The sequence below is a fragment of the Gymnodraco acuticeps genome, unplaced genomic scaffold (genome assembly GCF_902827175.1).
Source record: "Gymnodraco acuticeps unplaced genomic scaffold, fGymAcu1.1, whole genome shotgun sequence".
Taxonomy (NCBI): domain Eukaryota; kingdom Metazoa; phylum Chordata; class Actinopteri; order Perciformes; family Bathydraconidae; genus Gymnodraco; species Gymnodraco acuticeps.
Genome location: NW_022990274.1, coordinates 2,381,119 through 2,408,896, shown reverse-complemented (window position 1 = coordinate 2,408,896; position 27,778 = coordinate 2,381,119). Strand labels below are relative to the sequence as shown.

Genomic DNA, 27,778 nt, shown 5'->3' with positions numbered 1-27,778 from the left:
GTGTGTGTGTGTGTGTGTGTGTGTGTGTGTGTGTGTGTGTGTGTGTGTTGTGTGTGTGTGTGTGTGTGTGTGTGTGTGTGTGTGTGTGTGTGTGTGTGTGTGTGTGTGTGTGTTTGTGTGTGTGTGTGTGTGTGTGTGTGTGTGTGTGTGTGTGTGTGGTGTGTGTGTGTGTGTGTGTGTGTGTGTGTGTGTGTGTGTGTGTGTGGGTGTGTGTGTGTGTGTGTGTGTGTGTGTTGTGTGTGTGTGTGTTGTGTGTGTGTGTGTGTGTGTTCCGGTGCACGTTCGACAGCATTTAGCACTACATCGAGATTAAGATTAAACTAATTTATTTTGGGAACACCCCGCATACAGGCTACCTATGGAGTTAGCCAGATGTGTGTACATTACTGTTCATGGTCATTTGAAAACAAATGCCGGTGTCGGACAGACACAAACACACCAAACACACAGAGCTGAGCTGAGCAGAGCACATACACACACACATCATGCGCCTCGGTGACCGGACATCTCCTTCATAAAACTAATAAAAGGGGGAGTAATCGGCAGTTCGATGTGTGTAGAGGTGTGTGTAGAGGTGTGTGTGGTTAACACGTAGCAGCCTGCAGTCACTCTTAAGCTGTTCTGATGAAGGTAAACACAGCGAAGGCGGTGTGTAAAAAGGCACATCTTTACCCGCTGGTGCTACACTTCTCAGAGGCAGAGTATACGTCCCGCTGCCTCCTGATGCTGCAGCCATTTCATGAAGTGAAGGAGGGTTTCTTCTATAAAACAGCTGCGGGCAGCAGATACCGTGAGAGTCCCGGACATGAATTCATAGATCAAGGCAGACTGGTTTACTCTGCTGTTTTGCCAATCCGGTGCTTAAACAAAGAGCTCTACACCCCTGGCCGACATGTCCTTAAAATGAAGTCCGAGTTTGAAATATATCTCAAATAATGTATGCACTGCCATTTCCCCACATAAACATAACAGTCTGCAATTAAACGGTTGTCTCCTGTGCGCTCCTCTTCCTACTTGGCGCACCGGTAACTTTCTCGTGCGCACGAGAGGCTGAGACCAGGCTGAGCCGCCGAATCCCTCGGAACATCATAAAAGCCATTTTCAACGGTTTTCTGGTGAAAGATTAACTATGAAATACTATGACTGGTATAGGTGCGAAAATTAAAAAAAGATATGATACATTTTTTTATATATTTATAATTCTGCAAATATTACGATAAACTCACAGCTATTTCGTGGCCCGGCAGTAACACCTCCGCGGACCGGGGGTTGGGAACCCTTGTTTTATAAGTTAAAGTAATAAAGTTGGGGGTAACTTGTCATGATCTATTTATGTATTTTTACAAAATATATAGCCTATTCTTTAATTTAAATCGAAAATGAATTGAGGTAATGAATGGTAACATAAATGTGTTAAATGCACTGCTCTAAGTGAGCTCCACTGCAGAACCTGCTGCTGTGTCATGGCCAGCATGTGAACGGGCCACAATGTTGGCTTTATTAATCCAAGAGCCACAGAGGGCTGGGCGGAGCTAAAGAATGGAGAATTCCTGGAATTTTGGCCTGCTATAACACTGATTCAGACACTACGTGAGGCCGTTCACACGTAACTGCATTATGTTTGTATCATCTACATATTAAAGATGCAGCAAATAACTGCATACCTGATGGTAGGTTTCACTGTTGAGTACTGTCTACATTGAAACTATTTTCTAAACAAATTGATGTTTTAACCACTCACACACTGTATCTTTATAACCCACTGTTCATTGATACATATTTTCTTTTGTACATCTGCTTATGACTAATATCCACACATTTTAGGAAACATTACTACAGTATATACATTTGGTTTATCTTATTCTATCTTATTCTATCTTACATATGATGTGTTTCTTATTCCTGCAAATACTACTTGCATCATTATGTCTACTGCACTATTTTATTGCAAGTCTTATTGTATGTTGCATTGTTAGAGGGACCCTAGACTATACATACAAAAAACAAATGTGTATGCTTTTTATTATTATCTGTTACCTCCACTGGCTTCCGATAACTGCTAGAATCCACTTCAAGACAATGGTACTTACGTACCATGCTGCGAATGGATCCGGCCCTTCGTACATCCAGGACATGGTTACACCGTACACCCCAGCGCGTGCACTCCGCTCTGCATCAGCCAAACGACTCGCTGCACCCTCGCTGCGAGGGGGACCCAAGTTCCCAACGGCGAAAACACGTGGGTTTGCTGTCCTGGCTCCAAAATGGTGGAATGAGCTCCCCATTGACATCAGGACGGCAGATAGCTTACACACCTTCCGGCGCAAACTGAAAACTCATCTCTTTCGACTCCACTTCGAGCGTTAGAACGATTAACGAAGCACTTATATACTAATAAAGGGCTGGCTTATCTATAGCCAGTTGAGTAGCACTTGAAATGTTTTAGCTCTATGAAACCTGATGTACTTATATGATTCTGTTTTCTTCAAGGTTGTATTTTGTTGGTCGAACGCACTTATTGTAAGTCGCTTTGGATAAAAGCGTCAGCTAAATGCAATGTAATGTAATGTAATCTGTTTTTGTTAAATGTACTACCTGCAGGTGCAAAAGCTTTTGGCACTGCATTCTAACAGTTATGAGCGAGTGGACGTATTAGTGAGGTAAACAAATGTATAGAAACAAATAGTTTAAATTAGTCATACATACCCTCACCTCATGGTGTGCGTCCAGTAAACAGGTGCTTGGGATGAAGGAGAGGTTGCTGTGACATCTTGCTTGTTGACACACCTCTAAAGTGTGAAAACGGCAGGCTGCAGCTGAGAGCATGCGTTGCATTATCATGCCGAAACATGCACCTGACATTCCTCTTCATTGACAATATGCAAACCAGCACATAGCTCTGATTGGAAACCAATGCAGAAGAGCTGAGAAGCAGGCTGTATTACTGAGTGCAAAGCTCTGTAGCCTTCATGCATGTTGTTCACTGTTTGAATGCAGGACTGTTTTTTCTTAGAAGAACATTTAGATTATGTGGAACAGTTGCTCATCTCAGACATCCCAGATTTCATTCTGTGATGTGAGCCAAAAGTGAAATGTGAGTGTTTTGTCCTACTTGACATCTAAGATGTGCCACCTTTCCACATTCTTTTGGAATATGATCATTGGGTTTTGGATTTAACACTACACTGAGAAGCCCATTGTTGAAGCGCAACAATGAAAAAGAGTCAGTTGTGGGACTTGTTATTTACTATATTCAATATTACACAACTCTTTTCAGGATCATTAACTCTTATCATGATCACTCTTATTTATGGAGCCAGTCCAGCTTTCGCTCTGTCGTCATATCCTGATTTCCAGCTTTGATACCTTGTGTTATTCGTAAGGGATCACCGGTAACATGAAACCTTCAGTAGTGTTCTGCTGCACAATTAAGGCTTTGATCTCTATGCTCTAACAACAGACACACACGCCTGTGTGGCTATTGCTGACACTTGGATTGCATTATTCAGTATATATCGCTCACATCCCTCACTAATGTGATAAGACTGTATATCAACAGCCTCAGATAAGCTCTGTGTTTGCACTGGCAGGACAGCTGGGAACAGGCTCTGTGGCGCAGTGGATTAGTGTGTTGGTGTTCGGATCAGGGGAGCACAGGTTCAAACCCCACTGCAGTCAGCATGTCGTTGTGTCCCTGAGACACCTCACCCCAAATTGCTCCTGTGGGGATTGCCCACAGTATTCAGTATGTGAGTCCCTTGGATAAAAGCGTCTAACATGTGACTTGTAATGTAATGTATAATGGTCGGTGCTTAAAGGCAGTCCTGCTGCATATCAACGTAGCTGCCACAGCAGTGCTGTTCTTTTAACTTGCATATAAAACAAATGCCCATGTTAATCCTCTCTCTTCAGCTATATCCTATGTATTTGACTACGGGGTGTGATGCTAACATTGAGTACTTTCACATTGCTTGAAGTCTTATGCATGTGTTTTTTCCCCGTCTTCTTAGGAGAAGAAATGCTGGCATTCTCCCTAGTTTGGAGGACTTGCTCTTCTACACAGTCGCAGAAGGTCAAGAGACAATTCCTGCTCATAAATTTCTCACAGTAAGTCCTTCAAATTCAGTTCAATGTGATGCTGGGAGCTAAAGTTAAGTGTATATAAATCGCTTTGGGTAAAAGCATCTAATAAGTAACAATGTAAGGTAATGTCCCAGCATTGATAAGTGCATTACAAAGTTATCTCTGTACTTGTGATTGCTTCCTGTACATTCTTTCTATTCAGAAGCGTTTCTAATTCCTCCATTTTAGGCACTTAAAACGACTGGGCTCCGATCTGGGGATCCCAGACTGAAGGAATGCATGGACACTCTGAAAGAAACTCTGAGGAACTCATCAGACGGCGTTACACTCGACAGGCACCAGTTTAAGAAGTAAGGCGTGTTGTGTCTTGTCCTGTGTTTAATCCCCATCATGTACATCTACAATCGTGGCACTTTTTTATCACCTTTCCCAATAACTTTTTACTATTCTTGGCACAAAAAAGGCGTTTTTTTAGCACATTCAAACATGCTCGATTGTTTGTTTACATTTGCATATTGCCTACATGTAAAAATGTAACAATTAAAAAGCATTTGGGCTATTCTAATTTTGTGTGAATTGTGCACATTCATTACAATAGATTATATAAATTAGCTCTTCTGTTTCATAATACAAGAAGAATGATATCAATGTATTTAATGTAAGGTTATGCAACATTGCATTTATTGGTGGTTTGTTAAAGATATTTAAATAAGCTCCAAATACTTGTTATACCCCACGTGGGACATGAAGAGCCTTACGTCCTAATAACAAAGAATTTAAGATACTGTAGTCCACTAGCAGGCTTTTGGTGTCTATGGTACAAAAGTAGCTCTCTTCACCACTCAAGGTTTTCAGGAAGGTGTACCTGGTTACGACCTCCTAGAGCAGGGGTGGCCAACCAGTCAGAGGTTAAGAGCCACATTTGTTTCTATGTTACTGCAAAGAGCCACATCAAACACACAGTCACTGATACTGCTTGTTTCAGTTTTTTGTTTTCTGGAGACAAGATTTCAACCACGTCACTGATGCATTTTTGTGGCATTGGGATATATTTTTTTTAAATCCTCTGGAGCAGATAGAGGAGCTTATTGTTATTGATTAATGCATCAGTGTTTCTTAGGGTCAAAAACACTAAACTCACAACTTGAAATGAAAGCGTTTAGTTTATTTAATAAAAGAGCACATGTTCAATGTGAAAAGTGACAGTAGTTATAGATTATTTGCAATTTGGTGCTATATATATATTTTTAAAAAAAAATGACATATATTTTTTGGGCGAGGGGCTCCGTTGGTGGGGCGCAGCGCCCCTCCAAGACAATGGTAGGCGAAACACTGGATAGTGTTTAATCAACGATAGGTTTCCCCCCCCCCCTCAAAGGTGATGATTCACTGCATCGCAGGTATTATTGTGATTGGCTCTTGGGCCACATGAAAATTACCTGACACCACACATACGTGGGGAGATGGGGGAGAGCCGGGACGAAAGTAACACGGGACGAAAATAACGGAGCGATTTTATCCGAGCCCAAACAACTTTGACCGGCCAAATTACGTCAGAATTATCAACATTCAATACTTAACAGACCTACTAAATATCAGGTTTAACTGTCAGGAGTAGTGTTGTCACGATACCAACATTTTGGTTTCGATACCAAGTCAAGAATTGCGATTCCGATTCTTTTTCGATACTTTTCTTAAAAAAGGGAAACAGTCTTAAATGTAATTATTAGGGCCGGGGCTCGATTAAAAAAATTAATCGAATTAATTAGAGGCTTTGTAATTAATTAATCGAAATTAATCGCATTTTTAATCACATATACATATTTGACCTGAGAACAGTGAGAAGCAATTTTTTTCACATGGATTTTAGTATACCATTAGGCGCATTCACACCGCAGTACTTTTCCCACAAAGGTTCATGAGAATTTAGTTCATGAGAACTCTTTGAACCTGGGGGAGGATTAGGCAAATGAGCCGCTGACGTCACTTCTTCTTCTTCTGCTTTGGGTTTACTGGCAGGCCGCAAACCACTTCACGGCGTATACTGCCGCCCAAAGTCCCCGGCCGGAAGTCCCCGGAGTTGGGGACTGGCTTCAGTAGAAGCTGCTGGGAGTCCCAGCAGCCTTCCGAGTAAATCGCCAGAACGCCGACACCTCCTCATCTCCCATGTTTTATTTTGTGTTGCCATAAGTTAGTCTCTCTGCGTTTCTGCGCTGTGCTAATGCTAATAATGCTAATGCGAGGATAATAAAATTCACAAAACTTTTTGGGAGTTTTACGGGGCGTGGTTTGCAATCCGCCCAGCCAATCAGAAATATAGCTCTTTTCTCACAAGAGAGCCGTACGAAAGTCCCTGCTCTCTAGCAGCTCTCTGCTCTCTAGCAGGGACTTTCGTGGGGGTAAAAAGGTTCTCATGAACTAATTTTAGTACCGGCTCTTTTTGGTGTGAACGCGATAAAAGAGGCTAACGTCCACGCTAGCTGCTATATGTTTTGCATTGAGGTGATACTTGAGGCTTGATGTGCTGCGGTGATATGCGAATTCCTTTTTGCATAATTTGCACACAACCGTGCTCTTATCGACGCTTCCATCTGTCCGTTTTTTAAAACAACATTTCCCACTGTTGTTCACTGTGGTTTGTTGTTGTCTGAAGTCATGAACGTTAGTTGGTGCTCCAGTATAATCGGTACGCCTGAAACTCATCCAGTGAGAAACGTTCCGCGGTGCAAAAATAAGTGCGATTTAAAATGCGTTAATTTTTTTAACGCGTTAATTTTTGTGTAATTAATTAATCTTAATTAACGCGTTAAAGTCCCGGCCCTAGTAATTATTGTGCTTTATTTCACACCAGAACCATAACCATAACACAACCTTTTAAACAATGAGAACAATAAATAAAATAAATGACAAGAATTCGTATTAAATACAATTAATAAATGTCTTACAGACAGGCCTCATGGTGTCCGTAGGCTTGCCCTCACTGTCAGAGATATAGCTAAAATACATCAAAATGTCGCTTCTGGCGTCTTTTTTGTCAACAAGCCGAGGCGCAGCGGCAGTTGCACTCCCACTTGCAGCCATGCTTCTCGTTTTCTCACATGCTCTGGCAGCTAGCGCGTGCATGAGAGAGGGGAGGGACTTAGAGCGTGCTTGAGAGGGGCGGGACTGCAGGCACGGCTGCAGTGCAGGGATTGGAAGCAGAGCGTTGAACACACGGCTCTTATTAAAACGGCGCTTTCTCACCGGAGTACTTTTCCCCGTCATTCTTAAAGTACCGATAGGCCTACTAATGAAACGGAGGAATCGTAACGTTTTTAACGGCAGGGTATCGCGGTATACCTTTCAAGTATCGGTACACCGTGCAACACTAGTCAGGAGTCAGTGTCTCTCCTCCAAACTCACACATATACAATTCGATATGAACTGAAGAGCCGCATGAAACTAGGCAAAGAGCCGCATGCGGCTCGAGAGCCGCGGGTTGGCCACCCCTGTCCTAGAGTAACAGTTTGGGGGAAAACAACCAGCATAACTGTATGCCTATATAATCATAAAATGCCCTATACTGGGGTTTTCCATTAGATACTTAGTCAAATAAATCTATTGACTGCAGTCAGTGGGAAACTCCCAATGTCCTTCCTTTTTCACAGTAGAAATGATTCTGTTTATGAAATGTTAAGCTCTCAGTATTTACATTCCCTTCTTCAAGTATACATTTAAGTGATTGTTTAATGAGTAACACATTTAGGCTTAAGGAGAAGTTAGTTTAAATGTGAGCATCAAAACGTCCCTGAAACCTTCTGATAATGTCACTACACTATGATGGTTTCCTTCAGTCTGTGGATTGATCATTGATATAGTGATCATTAATCACTATATTAAAAATGTAACTGATCAATATGTTATGTTGAAACTTCTTCATCAGCCACTTTGCATAGAAGTTTGTCACACTTCAGGTTGCAAACTTGATTGACAAACTTTTCCTCCGATTGCATGCAGTCACTGTGTTTGAGCATGCTATCTGTGGTTTATTTATCAGGTGTGTCCAGAGCAACATTGTCCTGCTCACTCAGGCCTTCCGCAAGAAGTTCATCATTCCAGACTTCCAGTCCTTCACCTCCCATATTGATGAGCTGTATGAGAGTGCCAAACCTCTCAATGAAGGACAGGTGTGTCCTTTCCTCTATGGCTCTTTATTTTCTTTTTTGTTTCTGTCAGAGCATCATAATACAGATTCATTTCTTCCTGGGTTCAGTCTGCATTCAGCTGGTATTAAAGATATCGGATGTGTAATCAGTCCTTGATTATACATCCGCAGCACTCTGATTTAAAACCACTGTGATGGCACACTTTCATCTTACACCTGCAGGAAAAAGCCACCTCAGAACATGTTAAAAGGATGATAGTTGTGTTCCCACCTGCACTAACTACCTGCTATTTTCACCAGTGGTGCTTGGTTGTTTTTGTCACCACTTTTTTGTGTGTTGTCAAGTTATTCTAAGTGCTAGTTTCTAAAAGGTTTAGATATTTAAAAACACAGTTCTCAGTTAGAAAACATCCGTTGTCTTCATAAATATTTTGGTGCACCAGTTAATTTTGTAATTTACTCACGGCTTTGACAAGTCAAAAGAAAATTGTCTACTGGCAAATAACTATACTGTACCAACATGCACATTAACCTGGTGGATTCAGACCCATAGTTTTTAATAATATTTGACGGTCACAGTTAATCATGTGTGATCAACTTGGTGAAATTGAAAAAGAACCATACCGGAGACAGTTAGAGGCAGGGTCACGCCATCATTTTTCCAAAACTTTGTTCAACTTCCCCAGCACGGCCTGCATTTCAATGTTCATCCACTCTGCAGAGTTTTTTTCTCAGCGTTCAAGAATAGTTTTGAGTTCAAGAATAAAAAACCGGCAGCTTAGTGTGGAGCAGTGTCAATAATAAGGGGAGCATTGTCCTTTTTTCGTGACGTTGAAACACTTCTCTGGGGTTTGTCAAAAGGCTTCCTGGAAAAAGGCGGAAGAGTTGTTGCTATAGTGGTCATGTAAGAACATAGAAGACAAAAGTAAACAAACTATGTCATTTCCTGTTAATATGAGCCTCTCGGGGTGGAATTCTCTTGTCAACGCATGAGGATGTGTGCTGTCAGTCGTTATTGGTGTTAGGTTTCCATTGAAACCTGAGCTCCAGTAGACGTCAGAGGTGGAAGGTGAGCCTCTGCTGCGTCGACACTCTTTCATCTTCCTTCCCGCTCTTTCAGGTTGCAGACTACATTCCTCAGCTCGCCAAATTCAGCCCTGACCTGTGGGCCGTCTCCCTGTGCACAGTGGACGGACAGAGGTGAGACACGAGTCCTGAGCGGGGACCAGTATTAAAGGGACACCGTCATGTTTCTCAAATGTTTTCATATTGCCTTTACTGTTTGTAGGATGTTTATCAGTCATCATCATAATGGCAGCTCTGAGTGAAATCACTGACTCCATTTGACTGTTGGCTAAATAATAACCAAATGGTATCCAGCACGGAATGTAAACAAGCCCCTCCTGATTTTAGTTTTACTGCAGTTTCAGAACCATTCCTTAGTTTCTAACTGTAAAATCAAATCCCCCTTGAGTTTATAAAAGTGTTTCAAGTGCCACTTATTTCTCATTAATGAGGTCGGGTCCAATACAAAATCAAATCCTCTTTCTTGAAGGCAGTGTAATACATATTCTTAGTAAAGCCCAATATCTGTTTGTTGATTCAAGTCAATACAGTACGATATATTTTATAGTCCATACAGGTCGTTTGTTTTGGACACAGTTCCACAAAAGACAACAATAATAGTGAAAGATATAATACTTTAACGTGGTAACACATGACTTGTGTACAAATACACAGCTTGCACATACACAAATCACAGACACACCTACTGACAAAAGCGCCCTATTGCACAACCGTCATGGCTCACAATACTTGTGAGTGTTGAGAAGCTTAATGAAATGTATGGTTTGATTTATTGCAGGACATGTCATTATATTGTGCAGGTGTTGCGTGTGTTTAACAGTAAAAACAAAACCAGTATAAGGAAATGTACCAAAGAGTAGTATAATGATATCAGCAGGTGTTTTGATCCGTTCGGCAGTTGTAAAATTCCATAGGTGTGTATATTAGTTGTGTTTTTGTAAGCGAGGAAGTCATAGAGATAACATGGCACTGAACAGATTGCGTTATCATGCTGTCACTGAAGGTTATGGTTTTCCCCGAACAGCATGCTATGAAATGATATCTTCTTAATAAGAACATTTTCCTTTGATTGTGTGGTCTGTTCATGGTTCTCTAAAAATGTTGTTTTCTATTCACTGACATTGCAGCTGGTTTGCACGCTTAGATAACTTGTATCTTCTGTCTTGTAGACACACAGTAGGAGACACTAAGGTCCCCTTCTGTCTGCAGTCCTGTGTCAAGCCCCTGAAGTACGCCATCGCTGTCCACGACCACGGCACCGAGTACGTGCACAGTTTTATTGGGAAGGAGCCCAGTGGCCTGCGCTTTAATAAACTCTTCCTCGATGATGATGGTGAGACCATACACTTTTCCTTTTTCTCTAGTTCGTTCCTTCAGTTCATGGTATATTTTTCCTTTCCTACACACTATCTACCCTGATAGAAGAGTGTACACATGTAGCCTCTATTCTGCCAGGGCATGACGCACAAGGGAGAAAATGGAGGTGCTGCACTTAAATGCTTTTAGAGCTCTAAGGGGGGAAGACTTTGTGTCCTCTTGTCATTACATTTGCACAGCATGACTAAAACTAAAGAGGAAGAGAGCTCATTACATAGAGCAGCTTATGGAGATAGACTAAACTAATTCTTAGTTTTACTCTCCTGAACAGGAATAGGTCAGAAGTCACCTGACCTCCAGCTGACGAATGATTAACACGAGAGCAAGACTTTCTATATCCTAATTTTCTTTTTACATTAAAACATTTTTAATGATTTGATTTAAATAAATGTCTTCAGTTAAACAGTAGTCGATTAGCTTTGACTCATTGTTGCTTAGTGGCATCTATCCAGCTCCACTCACAGTTGAAACTAGGGCTGCAACAAATGACTAATTTAATAATCGATTAATCTATCGATTAATAAAACGATTAATCGACTATTCGGACTATTATGCCTTGCACAATTTCTCAAACCCTCTTGTTTAGCCATCAACTTTTAGATTTAGCTTGAGGTTGTTTTAGGCATGTGGAAACTAACAATGAAGACAATAAAGATGAATACTTGATTCAAAAATACATATTATTAAATTAACAAATTGTTTACAAAATTAACATTGCTTTTTATTTAAATTAAATAAATAATATTTCGCATCAAAAGAAACAACAATGTTTTAACAAATCATATTAAATAATCTGATGACAGACTGTAAACAGAATAGCTGAAACTTTAACAAACTAAATAACTCAGTTACCTCTAATCATTAACCCATGTTTGTATCATGTAGTTAACTCCGTGTGTTGCTGCTAGCATACATAACACCTGACGTGGAAACGTTACTCGTGGATGGAGCTACAGAGCTGCTAGAAAGACAGTCGAACCCGGTGCATTCCTCCGTCTGAATGTGGAGCACTTTTGCTAAATGTTTAGACAAATTGCTCGTGTTACCGCCCTTACATGCTAAACTCTCATTGCACTTATGGTAACAAGTATTCTCCACATCGAGACGGGTAAAGTGTAACCACACCTCGGAGCGCGTTCTCTCCGCCATCTCCTCCGTGTGTCGCTGCATGTAGCAGCTGCGTGTGTGTAAACTGCCCCGCTCCCTCGCACACAGACGGGGGAGAGAGATCTCGTCTGATCCAAAATACATCATAGACGCATTTGTTTGTCTTTTTGCATATTAGAAACGAGTTGGCGACACTAAGACTGCGATATAATGTTTTTGTAGCAATAATACATGATATATATTTTTTACATGTCTCCAGTACCGATAAAAAGACCAATAACGTTGGAGCTTAACGGCTCGTAAAACACACGTGATGACGTCACCAACGAATCGACGACTGAATTAGTTGGCAACTAATGTGGTAATCGATTTTAGTCGATTAGTTGTTGCACTCCTAGTTGAAACACGACCCTTCATCATCGCAGCTCTATTTGTATTATTCAAACATGAACCCATCTTCATAGATCATCACAGATGTGTGAAAATGCAAAATCTGTATTTAAATTAATCATGCTTTTAAACATGTTATTATTATTTAAATATGTGTTATTTATTGTAGTATACATTTATTATTCAAAGTATATTGTAGTGCAATACACATGTTTCTTCATACTTTTAGAAATGTGTTACTTTGTATAATTAATTTATATTTATAAATATTTCTATTCTAGACTAGGAGCAACCCTCCCAGAAATCAATCCAGTATTTCTCATTCCGATAGCTAAGCATGGCAGAGTTGAAATAAGAGCAACCTTCCACACAGACTTTGTCAGTGTTCCAAGCTTTGTGCGTGCCAACATCCACAATCTCATGTCATAAAAACTTGGCTACATGCCAAAGTAACATTTGAAAACATTTGTTCACCTCATTCTGCTGCTATTTTGTATATACTCTATTAAAACACATATTTATTTTTAGTATCTTCAGTCAATGTGTGCTCTACATGCGTTTGTTCTGTCTATATACAGAGCCCTCAGGTGAGTGTTTACACTTTGATCCTCTGCAGCATGCTAACTGAGCTTTTTTTTTTTTTGTGCAGATAAGCCCCACAACCCCATGGTGAACGCTGGCGCTATTGTTTGTACTTCACTGATAGAGGTAAACGCAGAAACACTTTTCCGCTCCTTCATTTCTGTTTTCATGTTCAGTCTGTGCCATTTCCACTGTAACCTTAGAGATACAACTCTGTGTATGGTGGGTGTATCAGTGAGCTGCTAATCAAGTTAATAAAATGAGGATAACATACAGTTAATATTAGCAGATAATACTGACTGTTTAACAATGAGCTGAGCAAATCTTTAATTTAAAACAATGCTAGGAAGACTCACAGTAATGCAGTTTTTAGCTGATTCAACACCTAGTTCATTTCTTATCATGTTTTAAGATTATGGTGTTCTTAGTTAAGACCCAAATACACTGAAAACAATAACAAACTAAAAACCGCTCCTTATTTGACGTGCACCAATTGATGCTCCTATTGCATACAGTCATCACATGTACATGACATTTGTTATTTTAACCAGTGAAACTACACTTTTGTTATTAACATAACTAAAGAACACGCTCTGGGGAAGAATACTAGCTTTTGTTCCTTTTTAGCTCTCTACAAAAGAAACAGTAACAGTGCCTCTAGTGCGTGTTCAGCTATTAAAAACAATGGGCGTATCTCAATGCACGTCACATTCAGTTCATGTTTACCTTTACTCGGTGCAAACACCCAGTTTGCTCAGATATTTATGACTTTTGACTCGGCTGGAATCATTTCTAGGTCACCACCTTAGTCCACTGCCATGTGTCCTGTGGTCATTAAGTCTTGTGTAAATCCTTCCGGAAGGCACTCAGCCAGCCCCAGCACACAAACATACTCTGTTATCGTCCCTACTGAAAATAACCTGGAAGTGGAGCTAGTCAAGTGCAGTGCACGCAAACCAGCCTCAATCTGCACATGATGAGAGACAGGAAGTGAGTCAATACTTACCTGTCACAGAGCCTCTATCTTTTCACCACAGTTTAGTGTGACCCTGTCAGGATTTCTCTGCAGTGTGAAAACAGATAACTGACAGTGACTTCAGAAATGAATCGCTTGTCATATGAGCTGCAGCTCACAGTTTCACACATAACAAAGGAGAGGTGAAACATGGCTTTAACACCAGCTTTTTCCATATGTTTTTAAGCTCTTTACAGTGTTCATCATTTTCTGGTTTGACTTTTAATTATTTGACTTCACAGGGGCTCTTTACATAATTGTGCTGGCACTGCATAATTAGCACTTGCACAGACACATTCAGAAAAGAGCTTTCTATAAATAGCTGCAAGACTAAATCACAGATGTTTTCTTTTGAATATCTTGAAATGAGCTGCACAACACATTCTCTGCTATTTGCTACAAAATGCTCAGTCAAAGATATCTGACTGTAGGTTTTTCTGGAGAGGACCTTATGTTGGGCCAATCTTTTGTCCCAAACAATTAGACTTGCAACTGAATTTGTGTTCATTAATAATATGAATATTTGTTGTTGATGTTGTAAGAAACAATATGATACCAAAGCTTGGAAATCTGATTATTAGTGGGGGTTTCTTTACTCGAGAGGAAGCAATATATAAAGGGAATGAAATCAAATCACCACCTATGTATGAACAAGCATGCTGAAGCATGTGGCCTGTTTGATTTTCATTTGGTTTTGGACCTCTTGTACTCTTTGTCAGAAGTCTCAGTGTCTGGAACCTGTTTGTTTTCCGTTTCCACATGTTCAAAACACATTCCCATTTCAAAATTCACCTGTGCTTGTTGTTTATTATCAGTTTACAAATATAATCCCATTTAACTTAAATACATCACATTCTTGCATATGTCACTCGAAGTTGAGACAATGGTAGTATTATCAAACATGTAGCTGTATTTTACAGTGTATATCTGACAATGGCCCAAGATATACATTTGTAGTTTATTGTGCAATAAAAGCAAAGTTGACAACATAATTGTCATAGTTAGTCATTTTACAATGGCATGGTGCCAGAAAGTACATTTTTAAACCGAGTAGTACTGTTTCTTAACATTTTTACTTTCGGGGCAAAAGAACAATGAATTTGAAGACCAGTTATAGTACACTGAGGAAAATGATTACATTTGTTATGTTAACACTTTGTTAACACAAAGGCTGCTTGAGGAAACATTGGACCTTTAATTTCTAACTTGTCAGCAGTATTTATGAATTGGATCTGATGTGTAACAGCAATGTTTAAAAGCTTTTTATTGTTTAACATAATGAACAAACACAAGACACAACGGATACCATTAAAACACCTTTCCATTTGTGTGACTGTTGTGTGTCGTCACAGTTGTCAAACAGAAGTAGAATTTAGATTAAAATGGTAATCTAAAATTCAAAGAAGATATCTTTCACAGCGATGGGTAACTTGGTTTTTAGTAGTTGCAATAGTTCAGCATTTTCTTCCCTGAGAGTAAGATGATATGAAAGCCAATAACCTAAAGTTATTTACCATTAATTCATAAAAACCAAAAACAGCTGAAAGAATACTAAGATGAAATTCCATGTTTTTTTAACTTCATTTTTTTAACAGTTGCGTTAACTGATTTACCGCCGGCACCAAGTGGCTAAAACATGAGTAAATGCATCTACTAAGCAATTAACTAAGTACGAATTTGAAAGCTTAAAATAGCTAGCTTAGAAAAAAGACTTAAGGGAAACGTCTAACCAGGAATGTAGTAGTATTTGGAAGTGCTTCAGTGTTGTTTTTAGTGGAAGATGTAGGATATTGTGAGCACAGGTTATGATATTGGTATCTAAGAACGACTAACAGCAGCAGACCCGACAGCCTCTCTGAGATAACCAGACTCGGAGAATTAGCTGGTGTTTGCCCAAAGATAATTCCCCATAAATAGTGCCAAAAAATGCAAAACAAATTCTCTTCATATTAATTAACAAATGTATGTAAATGAGTGAGATTTAGTGTTGGTTGGTGTGCTTTTGAACACGCCAAGCTAGGCGTTTACCTGTTTCTGTCTTCATGCTAAACTAGCTAAACACGTCCATGACATTATTTTGGTGATCTATTCATCTCACTCTCCAAGGGAAAGGGCTTACATGTTGAAATAACTCTTAAACATTTCCAACAGTGGTGTAAGCAGATAAGTTGAAACATTAGAAGAGCACCAACTGTACTTTTTAATCCTCTATTAGATTAAATCAGTTCGTTCTGTTCTTTTTCTTCCAAGTAAGGTCCTTTGTAATATTATTACTGTCTCTGTACTCCTCATTATTCAAGCAAATCAACCAGTCAAAACACCTTCCTCATTTAGATGTTATAATACATGTTATATAAATCGTTTTAGTTTAATAGATTGATGTTCAGATAAAGCTTTCATTACACAGCAGACCTGTTGGACATACTAAATGACTAAAGACACTTCCCAGGAATGCTCCAAACACATCTCCTCACATTTTTCTGAGACGATCATGAGTGTCATTGTCCATCTGCTCACCATTGTTTCAGTGTTATTTGTTTTTCTATACTGAGACTCAAATGTCTGAAATGCCAGGTCAGGTCGCCCAATTAGCTTTAAGCTTGGGGGGGGGGAAACTGTTAGATGGTTGAAGTGGCAGAACTGTTGTTACATGGTGCTTGAAGGCTACATGTTGTTGCTGTTTTTACAGACATAGGAACTGTGGGAAATAATGACTGCTGCTGCAGGTCAAATGACGTTGGTAATTTTTTCTTCCTTTTCCATATCTTTCTCCTCCCAATCCCAATCCCCAGACCCCTACCCCACTCTTCTCTCTTTCTCCTCCAATCAGATCTGTAGAACTCCCATTTAGTGACTCTTTAACACCTCCATCAGTGTCACTTTTTCTTCTGCACAGTAAAGTGTAGAATCTTTGAAATGTACTGTCACACATAATGCATTTGTCTTTTTAAATGTAATGTTAAAAATATGCGCACACCATCCTTTATATTTGCAACTAATGCTACAGAACTATAAATGTGCATGCATGTCCATTTGTACTTTTGCTGTGTTTTCTGCAGTGCGATAGGCAACATAATAAGCTTCAAAAAGGTACACAAACTGTGTATTCTATTCTCAGAGGAAAAGCATTCCTCCCTTTGTATCCTGCCCGTTGTTTTGTCTGACAGTCTCTTGACACATGACACATGTTGACATATCATCCTCAAACACATACACCTGCTTTACAGTAACCTGTAATGCAAACCTAGCTGCATACACTTACATTTACTTGGATAGTAACATACACAGTCACAGCTGTTTCAGCTTACAAAAAAAACAACATATTTACCTTTTTACTGATTAGAGAATATTGAGCCCCCTATTTGGAATCAGTGAGACATAATGGTGGGACATGTGTTTCTTTAACTGACTTAGGTCTGCTAATGCACATGTCTACTAAATCTCCATTTTTTAAGTCTAAAGATCTTCCACTGTGTAATCAAGTCTCATCAAATCCTATTGATATTTGTTATCGATTTTTATAATTATTGACAAAAGTCATGTGATTCTTATTTTATTTTTTTACATAAACATCCACAAATGTATTTTCTAATTCAGTAGTTTTATTTGGTCAGCATTCATATTTTAGTCTGATCTATAATGATGCTGTGCTTGTCCTCTGCAAACAAATCCCTCTGTGAATGAATCGTACTAACTGCTGATTATTTTCTTCTCTCAACAGCAAGGTGCAAGCAACGCAGAAAGATTTGATTATGTAAGTATTAGAAGTCATACCGGGTGAAATATTAAAGTAAAAAGTATTGATTCACTTTTATGTACCTTATGAAGAGTCCCCTAGGATGAGTAGATGCTGTTTTATTATTGTGTATTTAATTGACCTCTTTAGACTGTCTAATAAAGCGTATGAGCTGTGCTAAATGCCTTACTACACAGTAACTCTGAGTAGATGTTGAGTACATAATGTTTACTCTAGAGAAAGGACATAATGAAGTGTGATTATGTATACTAACAAGTGTGCTGCTATACTACCATGCAGTATACAAGAACATGTAGTAACTGCTCACAGCTAGACATTAAAGGGGCTGTAATGCCTTTTTAAAAAATGTAAATAACACTGTATCAACTTTCACTCTGCTTTCCTCCAGGTCATGAACTTTCTGAAACGTATGGCGGGAAACGAGTATGTGGGTTTCAACAACGCCACGTAAGTCCCTCTAAATCATGAGTTGATGTTATCAAAGTTATCTTCCTTCACTCACCACACAAAGCAGAACACTTGCTTTCATTTCATTTCAAACCTTTATTTATCCAGGTGTATCCCTTGAGATCATTGATCTCTTTTTCAAGGGAGACCTGCTGAAGTAGGTTCCACATGAAACATAAATACATAAAACAACAGAACAACAAAAAGGACATTTTACAGCATCATTACAGGGATTACAATTTACAATAACTATCCACATGAACAGGTACCAACAGCTTCCGATTGAGTAGCATCCAACCGAGCTTTAGAAACATTTAGTGGCACCAGATTGCTCAGTTTCCATTTAATTTGCAGACTATTCCAAGACAGAGAAGCTGCGCATCTAAAAGCTGTCTTCCCTAAGACAGTCCTAGCAGTTGGCACATTTAATAAAAACACAGCATGCGATCTCAGGCAGTAGCCACTTACAATTCGCCGTGAGATCAAGGAGCAGATGCTACTCTGTATGGCTCAAAACGTTGTAGCGTGTTGAGCCTTTAACCCCCCACCATTGGTCACCTCTCGGCAGGTGTCTTTAATCAGCTCTTAGATAACGAGCTCTAAAGGCCAATTGGCTCAGTGACGGATTAGAGCTGGAGCTTGAAAAGCACTGGGTTTTCTCTTCACACCGCAGCGGAGCAGCCTCTTAGCTCCGGAATCCGGTTCGTTTCAAGCACCAAAAAATTGTCCGGCCAGAGCAAAAGCACTGCATACGTCACGCTTACGTCGAGGCAGGGGCAGGGCGGGATCAACTCCTGAACAACAACAAAAAGCCCGCGTTTTATCCAGTTTGTACACAACGATGGAGAAACACAATCGGCCATTGTTGTTGTTGTCGGTGTCATCTGTGAGGGGTTTCCGCGCGCGGTTTGGCTTTATGAAGCAGGCACGCAAACGGTTACGTCATGACGCAAACGATGACGCAATGACGTAGCACCAGTCAGACTCTGGGCAGTGTGAAAAGAGCCGGAGCTAAACCGAAGAACCGGTTCTGAACCTGAAAATCTCTAGCACGGAGCTTGAAACGGAGTTGCGTTGGTGTGAATGAGGTATAAGTTGTGTGTCCTTTTGTAGCTCTTTTGTACGTTTGTGTTCCTTTTGTGTCTCTTAGTAGTCAATTTGGGTCTTTATGAGGTATTTTTGTTTCTGTGTTTAGTCGTTTTATGTCTTTTTGAGGTCCTTTTTGTGTCTCTTTGTAGTTGTTTTGTGTCACTTTATGGTGTTTTATTCTTTCCACCATTGTTTTGTGTCTTGCTGAGGTCATTTGTGCCTCTTAGTAGTGACTTTATGTATCTTTCTAATAATTTTTATGTCTTTTTGAAGTCATTTTGTGTCACTTTATATGTTTTTACCTTCATAGTCGTTCAGAAGTCTCTTTGTGTATCTATTTATAGTTATTTTGGTCTCTTTGTAGGCAATTAGCAAATTGGTCACAAAAGTATAGGTTGGAAGTCGGCAGTTATTTGATATTACTTACATTCATTAGGTGATATGTGTTATTTATGACGGACGAAATGCGGTCTGTATTGTAAAGTCTGTCTGTATCCCGCAGGCAATAAGACTGTTAACCAACTGAACTGCTGAAACAATTTCACAACATTCATCTGCTACTTAGTAATTATTTATCTCTCATCTAATATATCATTCCAATAACTAGTATATAGACTCGTATTTCACTTTTTTTTCTCACTTTTTTTAGAACTGTTTTTCTTTTGTATTACTTTTAATATAATATACTTTAATATTGCTTTAATATTGTCTGCTTATCTGTATTATTGTGTTGCATTGTTGGAGAAGCCTGTGACCGTTGATTTTCAACGACATAATTACTCTGTAGCTATGTTAGTTTGACAATAAAGAACCTTGAACCTTGAAAGGTCACTAGCATGATTTATGATGGCGCCATATGCTAACAATGTGTACAGAAAAGAGCAAGCCCAGAGAGACTCATGTTGCAGTGTATCATCACATGATAGATAGCATAAGCACTTTGGTTGTACTGTAGACATGAGTGGAGGGGGGCCAGAATTCCAACACTCAAGTGCAAATGCACGCACGCACACACACGCCAAATATTTCCTTCCCCTATTTAATGGGAGTGCTCTGATCTTTGTGTGACAGATTCCAGTCGGAGCGTGAGACAGGGGACAGGAACTTTGCCATCGGCTACTACCTGAAGGAGAAAAAGGTTTGAGCTTGGATGAGTCATAGGGTGTTGCTGTTGTATACTTCTGTCACTCTATTGATATCTATCTGCCCTGCAAAGCTGAAGAACAGTAATTGTAAGACTGAACAAAGTAAAAAAAAATAAAGTAAGACAAGGTGTGAGTTACGGCCCGTCCACACGGCGGCGTGCGTTGAAGCTTCAACGCTTCTGCCCATTCACTTTGAATGGTGTGACGTCACACTTTGCCGAAGTGCATTGTGGGAGCTTCGCTTTGTTCGCGTTGCTCGCTTCAAAAGTTGAGCAATGTTCAACTTTTGAAGCTTCGACGGATGCGTCAGCCAATCAAATCATATGCCAGTACAAGCTCGAGCCAACCAAACCGCTGCTTGTGTGTCCGGGGCAGGAGATTCATGTCACGTGATTGGTTGTTGGTCGAGCTTCAAACACGCCCGTCGACAAGCTTCAACGCATGACGCCGTGTGTATATGTCCCCCAATTAAATATAATAATCTTTTTAGAAAGTGGATCACATCACTCCAGTTCTGAAGTCTTTACACTGGCTTCCTGTGTGTCAAAGAATAGATTTCAAAATACTGCTGCTGGTTTATAAAGCACTGAATGGTTTAGGCCCAAAATACATTTCTGACCTTCTGCTAAATTATGAACCATCCAGATCACTCAGGTCTTCAGGGACTGGTCAGCTTTCTGTCCCCAGAGTCAGAACTAAACATGGTAAAGCAGCGTTCAGTTATTATGCTCCAAATATCTGGAACAAACTCCCAGAAACCTGCAGGTCCGCTGCAACTCTGACTACTTTTAAATCCAGGCTGAAGACTTTTCTTTTTGTCGCTGCTTTTAATTGAACTATTCATATCTTAGACTGCACTGTAACTTTTATCCATGTATTTTTTCTTTTAATGTTTCTTTTATTAGCTTTTCTTTTTAATGACTGATTTTAAATGCCATTTTCTTAATCTCTTTCATTTTTTGTAAAGCACTTTGAATTGCCTTGTGTTGAAAGGTGCTATATAAATAAACTTGCCTTGCCTTGCCTTGCCTTGCCTTGCCTTGCCTTGCCTTGCCTTGCCTTGCCTTGCCTTGCCTTGCCTTAGTTTGCATGTGCCTATTTGGAATCTGCTTTTATTAGACATACCTGTTAGTCTCAGTAATAATTGTGACATGGAAATTCAGTGTTTGAGGAAAGTTCCTTTGATTGTTTCTCTGCAGTGTTTCCCAGACGGGACAGACATGACATCTGTTCTGGACTTCTACTTTCAAGTAAGTTTAGCCTTGGTTTCTTTTCCATTTTCTTTAAATTCAGTATCAATATCAAGTCCTATTTTTTTTTTTTTTGTATGACTATAATTTTTTTTTGTTTGCCTGCTCTTCCTACTCTATTGATTCCAACTGTCAGGGTCAGAGATCCTGGATGGATCGACTTTCTGCTTCTCTACCATATTTAGCCCCATATCACTTTTTTTCTGTCAAACTCTCTGTTCTCATCATGTTAACTTCCCTGTAAACTACTCATACAGTAGCTATTAAAAACTGTTCCTGCAATAAACAGTACATAGATTTGGTTTCAGAGGTGTCTGAAACTTTAAATGAGGGCAGAATACCATTCTACACTTTATTTTCTGCGTTTTTATTGAGAGAATAGAGACAATTTAAACCGGTTGCTGTGAGGGACATACAGTAGCATTTGATTACATTTTCATCAAAACCTTAAAGGTCCCATGTCATACTTTTCCAGTTCCAGTTCCCCACAGTGAAGGTTTTTCTGCATGTAAACGGTCTGCAAAGTCACAAAGCCTCAAAGTACACCCTGTAGCGAGTAAAACTCTAACACAGAAAATACCTGTCTATGCTGCCCCAGAACGCCTCGTTGGAGATTTCTCTTTTTCTTCCTGGGTACAATGACGTGCCCATACCCAAATGGACCAATCTGTGGAGCCGTTACATTACATCCGCGGAGCCGTTAGGTTACACACACCCTCAATCTCTTCTCAGCTGCAGCTCCGCCGATTTCTCCGCCTGAGACGGCGGGGCGCGGCGAGGCTGCGGGTGTGTGAGTTCGAGCTGGTTTCGCTGTGTCTCGCTGTCTCGCAGACGGCCATTGGGCTCACAGGGAGGGGGAGGGGGGGGGGCAGGAGCTCCAACAAGCCATTTAGGACAGAATGAATACACATACTATACAGAGATGCTGTATGAGAAACCAATGTGAGTTTGGAAAATTGCACAATATAAATCTATTTTAGTAGACCTCAACAATGGAATTATGATCAGTAGAAATGGCCCTGACATGGGACCTTTAACTAACCCCCTGTGGCCACAATGTGAGCTGCATATTGAATTCCTCTGTCACCACCAGCGTCATTCTCATTCCTGCTCGCCTGTTCCCCCACCACCAAGTTTCCATGCGGCGTGATGCAAAAGATGCTCTGCAGTGCAAGAAAATATTGATGGAGAAATTCTACAAATTGTCCTTATGTGTGAACCTGCAGCTCTGCTCCATTGAGGTGACCTGTGAGAGCGCCAGTGTCATGGCGGCCACTCTGGCTAACGGCGGCATCTGTCCCATCACGGGGGAACGTGTGCTGAGCCCCGAGGCGGTGAGGAACACGTTGAGTCTGATGCACTCCTGCGGCATGTACGACTTCTCAGGACAGTTTGCTTTCCATGTAAGTAAAAGGATAGGATCACAAGTATAGTATGAGACATATGTTTTGTTTAAAATGGCCAAGGAGTCAAACCTTTGAAGTCTGGCCGCGTTTTAAGCATTACTATTTGTACTTTATACTTTAGTCACAGTCTTAAAAAATTTTGTTTTATTTTTTTTAAACTGTTTTATAAATCATTCCAAATATGTGTTTGCAGGCTATAATCCAGACATAGAAACAAAAGCTACTAATTATTATTATTATTATCATAATTGTGGGTGATGGCAGGGTTGGTCCTGTGTAAAAAAAAAAATTCAAAGAGTTTTGATGTTGTGCCAGAGCTGTAAACTGAATTTGAGTGTTTTGGACATAATGAGATGTTGTAAACACAGTTGTGTTTACCTGTAGCTAGGGATGCTCCGATCGCCAATTTTGGGGCCGATCGCCGATCGCCGGAATCAGTATCGGCCGATACCAATCGCCGATCCGATCGAGTGGGCGGGGCCTAAATGGAAGATTTAAAGTGATGTTTAAAACTCAGTTAATGGGGCTCATTCACTGGAGCTTCCACAAACAACAATCAACTTAATTATTACATTCAAATGATGTACATTATTCAAGTTTACATTCACTTTGGATAATAACACGGGAGAAATTAGCGGAAGCGCTCTCTTTCCCTCTCTCCCTCTCTCTCTCCCCCTCTCCTGACAGCCTGTCAGTATCTCATGCAGCTCACTGATCCAGTAATGAGTGACCCGACAATGAAGAATACATATATTTATAATAACTAGTTTAGCTTGATCCAGAGGTAGATAAAATAGCTAAGTGTGTTAGGTCTAACTCTTACGGTACGTCCGTCCACACAGCAGCTTTTCAAAAATCTTAAAAATCTTGGAGCTGGGCGCGTCTGAAAGCTTGGGGATTTTTTGCGAGCAACGCGACCAACAACCAATCACATGAATCTCCCGCCCCCGACATACAAAGCAAAAAAACCCGGGGATTTTATGCGAGCAATATATATATATATATATAAACTCCCCAAACAGGCGAAAACTTACCAGTTTCACCCACTGTCTCTGGCACCTCCCTCCATGCCTGGTTCCTCCGGTTTGTATCCCGTTAATAGTTCTGGTCGTAAAGAACCGGGTGATTTGCTACCGTAATTTCTCGTTTGGGATATGAGGAAATGAACTGCGGTCTGGTTCTCCCTGTGTGTGTGTTTCGCTGCGCTTACCGGTCCGGCGGGCGGAGCTGCAGGATTTCTGCTTCACACACGTTGCATACCGCTATTTTACTGTCTTTTTCGGACACCTTAAAATAATGCCAGGCCGGTGAAGCCATTTTGGCGAGCTTGTTTTGCCGCGCACAGAGAAAAGTGTCATGTATTTTACGTCATGCGATCGGCTCTCGCGATCGGCATGTTTAGAGAGCACCGATCGATCGGTAGAGAGTGAGTATCGGCCGATATCGATCGGTGACCGATCGATCGGAGCATCCCTACCTGTAGCCTTGTCTGTTTTAGGCTCACATAGTTTCTCTGCTTTTTTGTGATTATATCTGCTATGTCCTGACATGCCAAAATACACACACATGTTTGGTAAATGACATGCTGGTTAAGCAGGTTTGCAACAGGTATGGAATGAAACTGGTTTAAGCTTGTAAACAGAATTGCACCAGCAATGGCTCAGGGTTACACCCAACAGGTGGGACCAAGCATCCGTTACTGCACTAATATCTGTGAGACTTTACCTAGGAAAAATACATTACTTAATAAAAATGGTAATTCAGTAGTAAGGTAAGTATAAAATATACTTTTACAGTAGCAGTACAGTAGAACATAATGCAATGTATATGCAGCTTGGATGACCTCAGGACTGAGTACAGCGGCCACACCAGAGCTTCCTGTAAGGATTAACCTGTCATCTGTAACTTTCACAGTGAGCTCGGCACATCAACACAGTGAAGCAATAAACAAACTGTTATGACACTAAAAAAGATGAATACAATAAATGTAAATACATATACATAAATAAAAAACATATCAATATCTGCTCCATTATGTGAAAAGATGTTTTACAGATATATTGTTTTTATTGACAAATGCTTATTATATAGTACTGTATATACAATTTTATAGTGTGCATCTAAAAATAAATGATTTAGCTTTTCCAATAATTAGTATTCTTATTAATGATGATTTAAATGTTTCTTAGCAGTCAAATAACTGTTGATTTATTATATTATAATTTAATGTACTATCAATGTATTACTTGATGATTATTAGGTTTTTTGTTATAGTATATTGTACCTCTATAATTAAAAATAGCGTTATGTCAGAACAGTTGTATTGGACTGTTCTGTACAGGTATATTTAATAAAGTAGAAACAAGAGTGTGCATAATGTAAATAGTGTGAACAATCAAATATCCCAATTTTGGTTGTTTCCACACCATTCCTTAAAAAAATATACCTGATTTACTGCTTTTCAGACTTTCCTGATTTAAATAATAATGTCCTTCAAGGTGATGAATGTCATTGTATTTTACACCTGTTTTTTTTCTATTACATGCATGTATGCTTGTATTTAACTGCTCTTCAGTGTAGCATAGCTGTCATATCACATGGTCTGCCCGATCCGAGGTGTTAGGGCTGATGGGATGGCACATTTTAATTAGACCGCTCCTGGTGCCAAAGAAGTAGAGAGTGGGAGCAATGTGTGAAAATATGTTTCTATTCTCATCGTGATTTCAAGCAGTTAGTTTTGACAATAACAACAATAACATCTACTCTTTATTGATATCACTCTTTGCATATTTTGTCTATGATGTCACTTCTTAACCTATTAAGCCCGGGAGCCCCCGCCCCCGGGGCAACAAGCAACATCTTGCAAGAAACAGCTTCTGAGGGCTTCTTAACATTTAACAAACTATGAATGTGTCATACCCACTTAACGGGAAGAAACTCAGCTACCTGGCGATATGAACAATTTTTACGGAAACACAACGCCGAACCTCTGAATTAGCACTAAGCGAAAGAGTGCTAACGCACTTAGCACATAACTCACGGTAGAAATATGTTATGCTTCATCGGATCTGCTCGCTGAGATTCCACAGATTCCAATGGTATAAGTATCATCACTGTGCGACCAAAACTCACGGCAGCGAAAGCCAGCAAAGACAACACACAACTTCACTTTACGTAGCCAAAACGGCAAATGCGTTTCGAATACTCATTCCGAACAACAAACAAACTCTCTCCTTTTCCAGCCAAATACCGTTGCTACTGCAGATACACTCGGCTGCGGTTCTGTTGTGTAACTCTTCTCCCTGTTGTAGGTCGGTCTGCCAGCCAAGTCTGGAGTAGCGGGGGGGATCCTGCTGGTTGTTCCCAATGTGATGGGCATCATGTGCTGGTCTCCTCCTCTGGACAAGATGGGGAACTCAGTGAGAGGAATCCAGTTCTGCACGGTATGTGAGGGTGGTACAGGACAGTAGATCACTGCATGGCCTGTAACAACACATACTTCTATGTTTACATACCAGTGCATTACTGTATGACAAAGAGGCATTCTGGAGTAATTGTATTTCAAACAACTTCAGTCACTTGCCTTATTGCAGAATGCACACATAAAGTCTTCAAATGGCTTTCTCTAGACCTACAATAATTATAGATTCAATGTCATTTTGGATTTTGACAATATAACTTTTTAAGCAACTTTTAGATTATTGAATAGCAACACAAAGGTAACATGTTGCGTGCGTGCATTTGCACTTGAGTGTTGGAATTCAGGCCCCCCTCCACTCATGTCTACAGTACAACCAAAGTGCTTATGCTATCTATCATGTGATGATACACTGCAACAGGAAAGGTAACACAAAACTTTATTAAGAAATGGATTGAAAGAAATTCATAATTAATTTAGCTTTAGTCAGTGAACAGTGCATGTAATCAGATAACAGCTAGTGCTGTTTCTTAACTGAAATTATTGGTATTTAGAAACAGAATTACATTTCATATTGTATTCATCCTTTCGATTTATCTATCTGCCTTTTCATTCCAGGACCTGGTGGAGCTCTTTAACTTCCACAACTACGACAACCTGAAACACTTTGCCAAGAAGCACGACCCCCGCAGAGAAGGAGGGGACCAGCGGGTAAGGACACACAGCGGCATCACGTTGTGAGGAACACACCCACAAAGCTGCACCCATTTCCCTCTTCAAACACACTGAGTTTGTCCTTCTCTCCAAGAATGCTTAGCTTGCTGGAGTTCACATTGAACAGCTCATTGCGTCCGTTTTGTTGCGGTTTGCTTACATTTTGATTGCCATAACTGTACAAAAAGTACATCTTTATCGGAAAAAAACATGTCAATTTATATAGACAGCGAAACGGGATTTTCCTCTGTCTTAAACTGTGCTACCTCTCTTTTAATTCCCATGGAGATTGCTGCAGGTATTTTAAGACCAACGAAGCATATTTCTGAGTTTGGTCACTGGATACCATTCAGTTTGCTTTGCATAGGGTTCAGCACGGAATATAAGCATCTTAGTTAACCAAGTGTGTATGACAAAGCTGGCTATTTATACCTCGGTTAAAAAAAATACAGAGAGGCCCACACAGATAAAAAAACTGAAGCCTGCTTTAGATCCTGCCGTTCCTAAAGCTAAATAAAGAAACCTCTTAAACCTTAAATGGGGATTCAGTAGGTATTTCAAAAGATTTATTTACACACCACAAACATTTTATATATATAAAAATGTATACACACACAAAGAACACAAAAACAGTAGGAGCCAGACTAATTTGTTATTCGTGTCGATTGAAACAGCAGTTCTTCTTCGGACCCATGGATTACGAGAGCCTCCAGCAGGAGCTAGCTCTGAAAGCCCCCCTTTGGAAAAAGGTGGCCCCCACCGAGTCAC

General features: G+C 40.1%; 1 protein-coding gene across 2 annotated transcripts in view; it reads left to right on the top strand.

The window, feature by feature from the left end:
* The window catches only part of glsb (glutaminase b), a 58,120-nt gene that overhangs the window by 15,901 nt on the left and 14,441 nt on the right, over nucleotides 1–27,778 (top strand). Inside the window, exons 2-15 of one of the 2 annotated variants that reach the window (XM_034221433.1) lie at nucleotides 4,011–4,107; nucleotides 4,312–4,433; nucleotides 8,120–8,249; nucleotides 9,348–9,427; nucleotides 10,483–10,646; nucleotides 12,837–12,895; nucleotides 17,506–17,538; nucleotides 17,930–17,988; nucleotides 20,149–20,215; nucleotides 21,422–21,472; nucleotides 22,699–22,875; nucleotides 26,190–26,321; nucleotides 26,915–27,007; nucleotides 27,685–27,778. The exon at nucleotides 27,685–27,778 is cut by the window's right edge and continues 936 nt beyond it. In XM_034221433.1, coding sequence (XP_034077324.1) covers nucleotides 4,011–4,107; nucleotides 4,312–4,433; nucleotides 8,120–8,249; nucleotides 9,348–9,427; nucleotides 10,483–10,646; nucleotides 12,837–12,895; nucleotides 17,506–17,538; nucleotides 17,930–17,988; nucleotides 20,149–20,215; nucleotides 21,422–21,472; nucleotides 22,699–22,875; nucleotides 26,190–26,321; nucleotides 26,915–27,007; nucleotides 27,685–27,778 — 1,358 coding nt within the window. The remainder of the gene's footprint in view (nucleotides 1–4,010; nucleotides 4,108–4,311; nucleotides 4,434–8,119; nucleotides 8,250–9,347; nucleotides 9,428–10,482; nucleotides 10,647–12,836; nucleotides 12,896–17,505; nucleotides 17,539–17,929; nucleotides 17,989–20,148; nucleotides 20,216–21,421; nucleotides 21,473–22,698; nucleotides 22,876–26,189; nucleotides 26,322–26,914; nucleotides 27,008–27,684) is intronic. The other variant, XM_034221432.1, reaches the window with a different exon arrangement.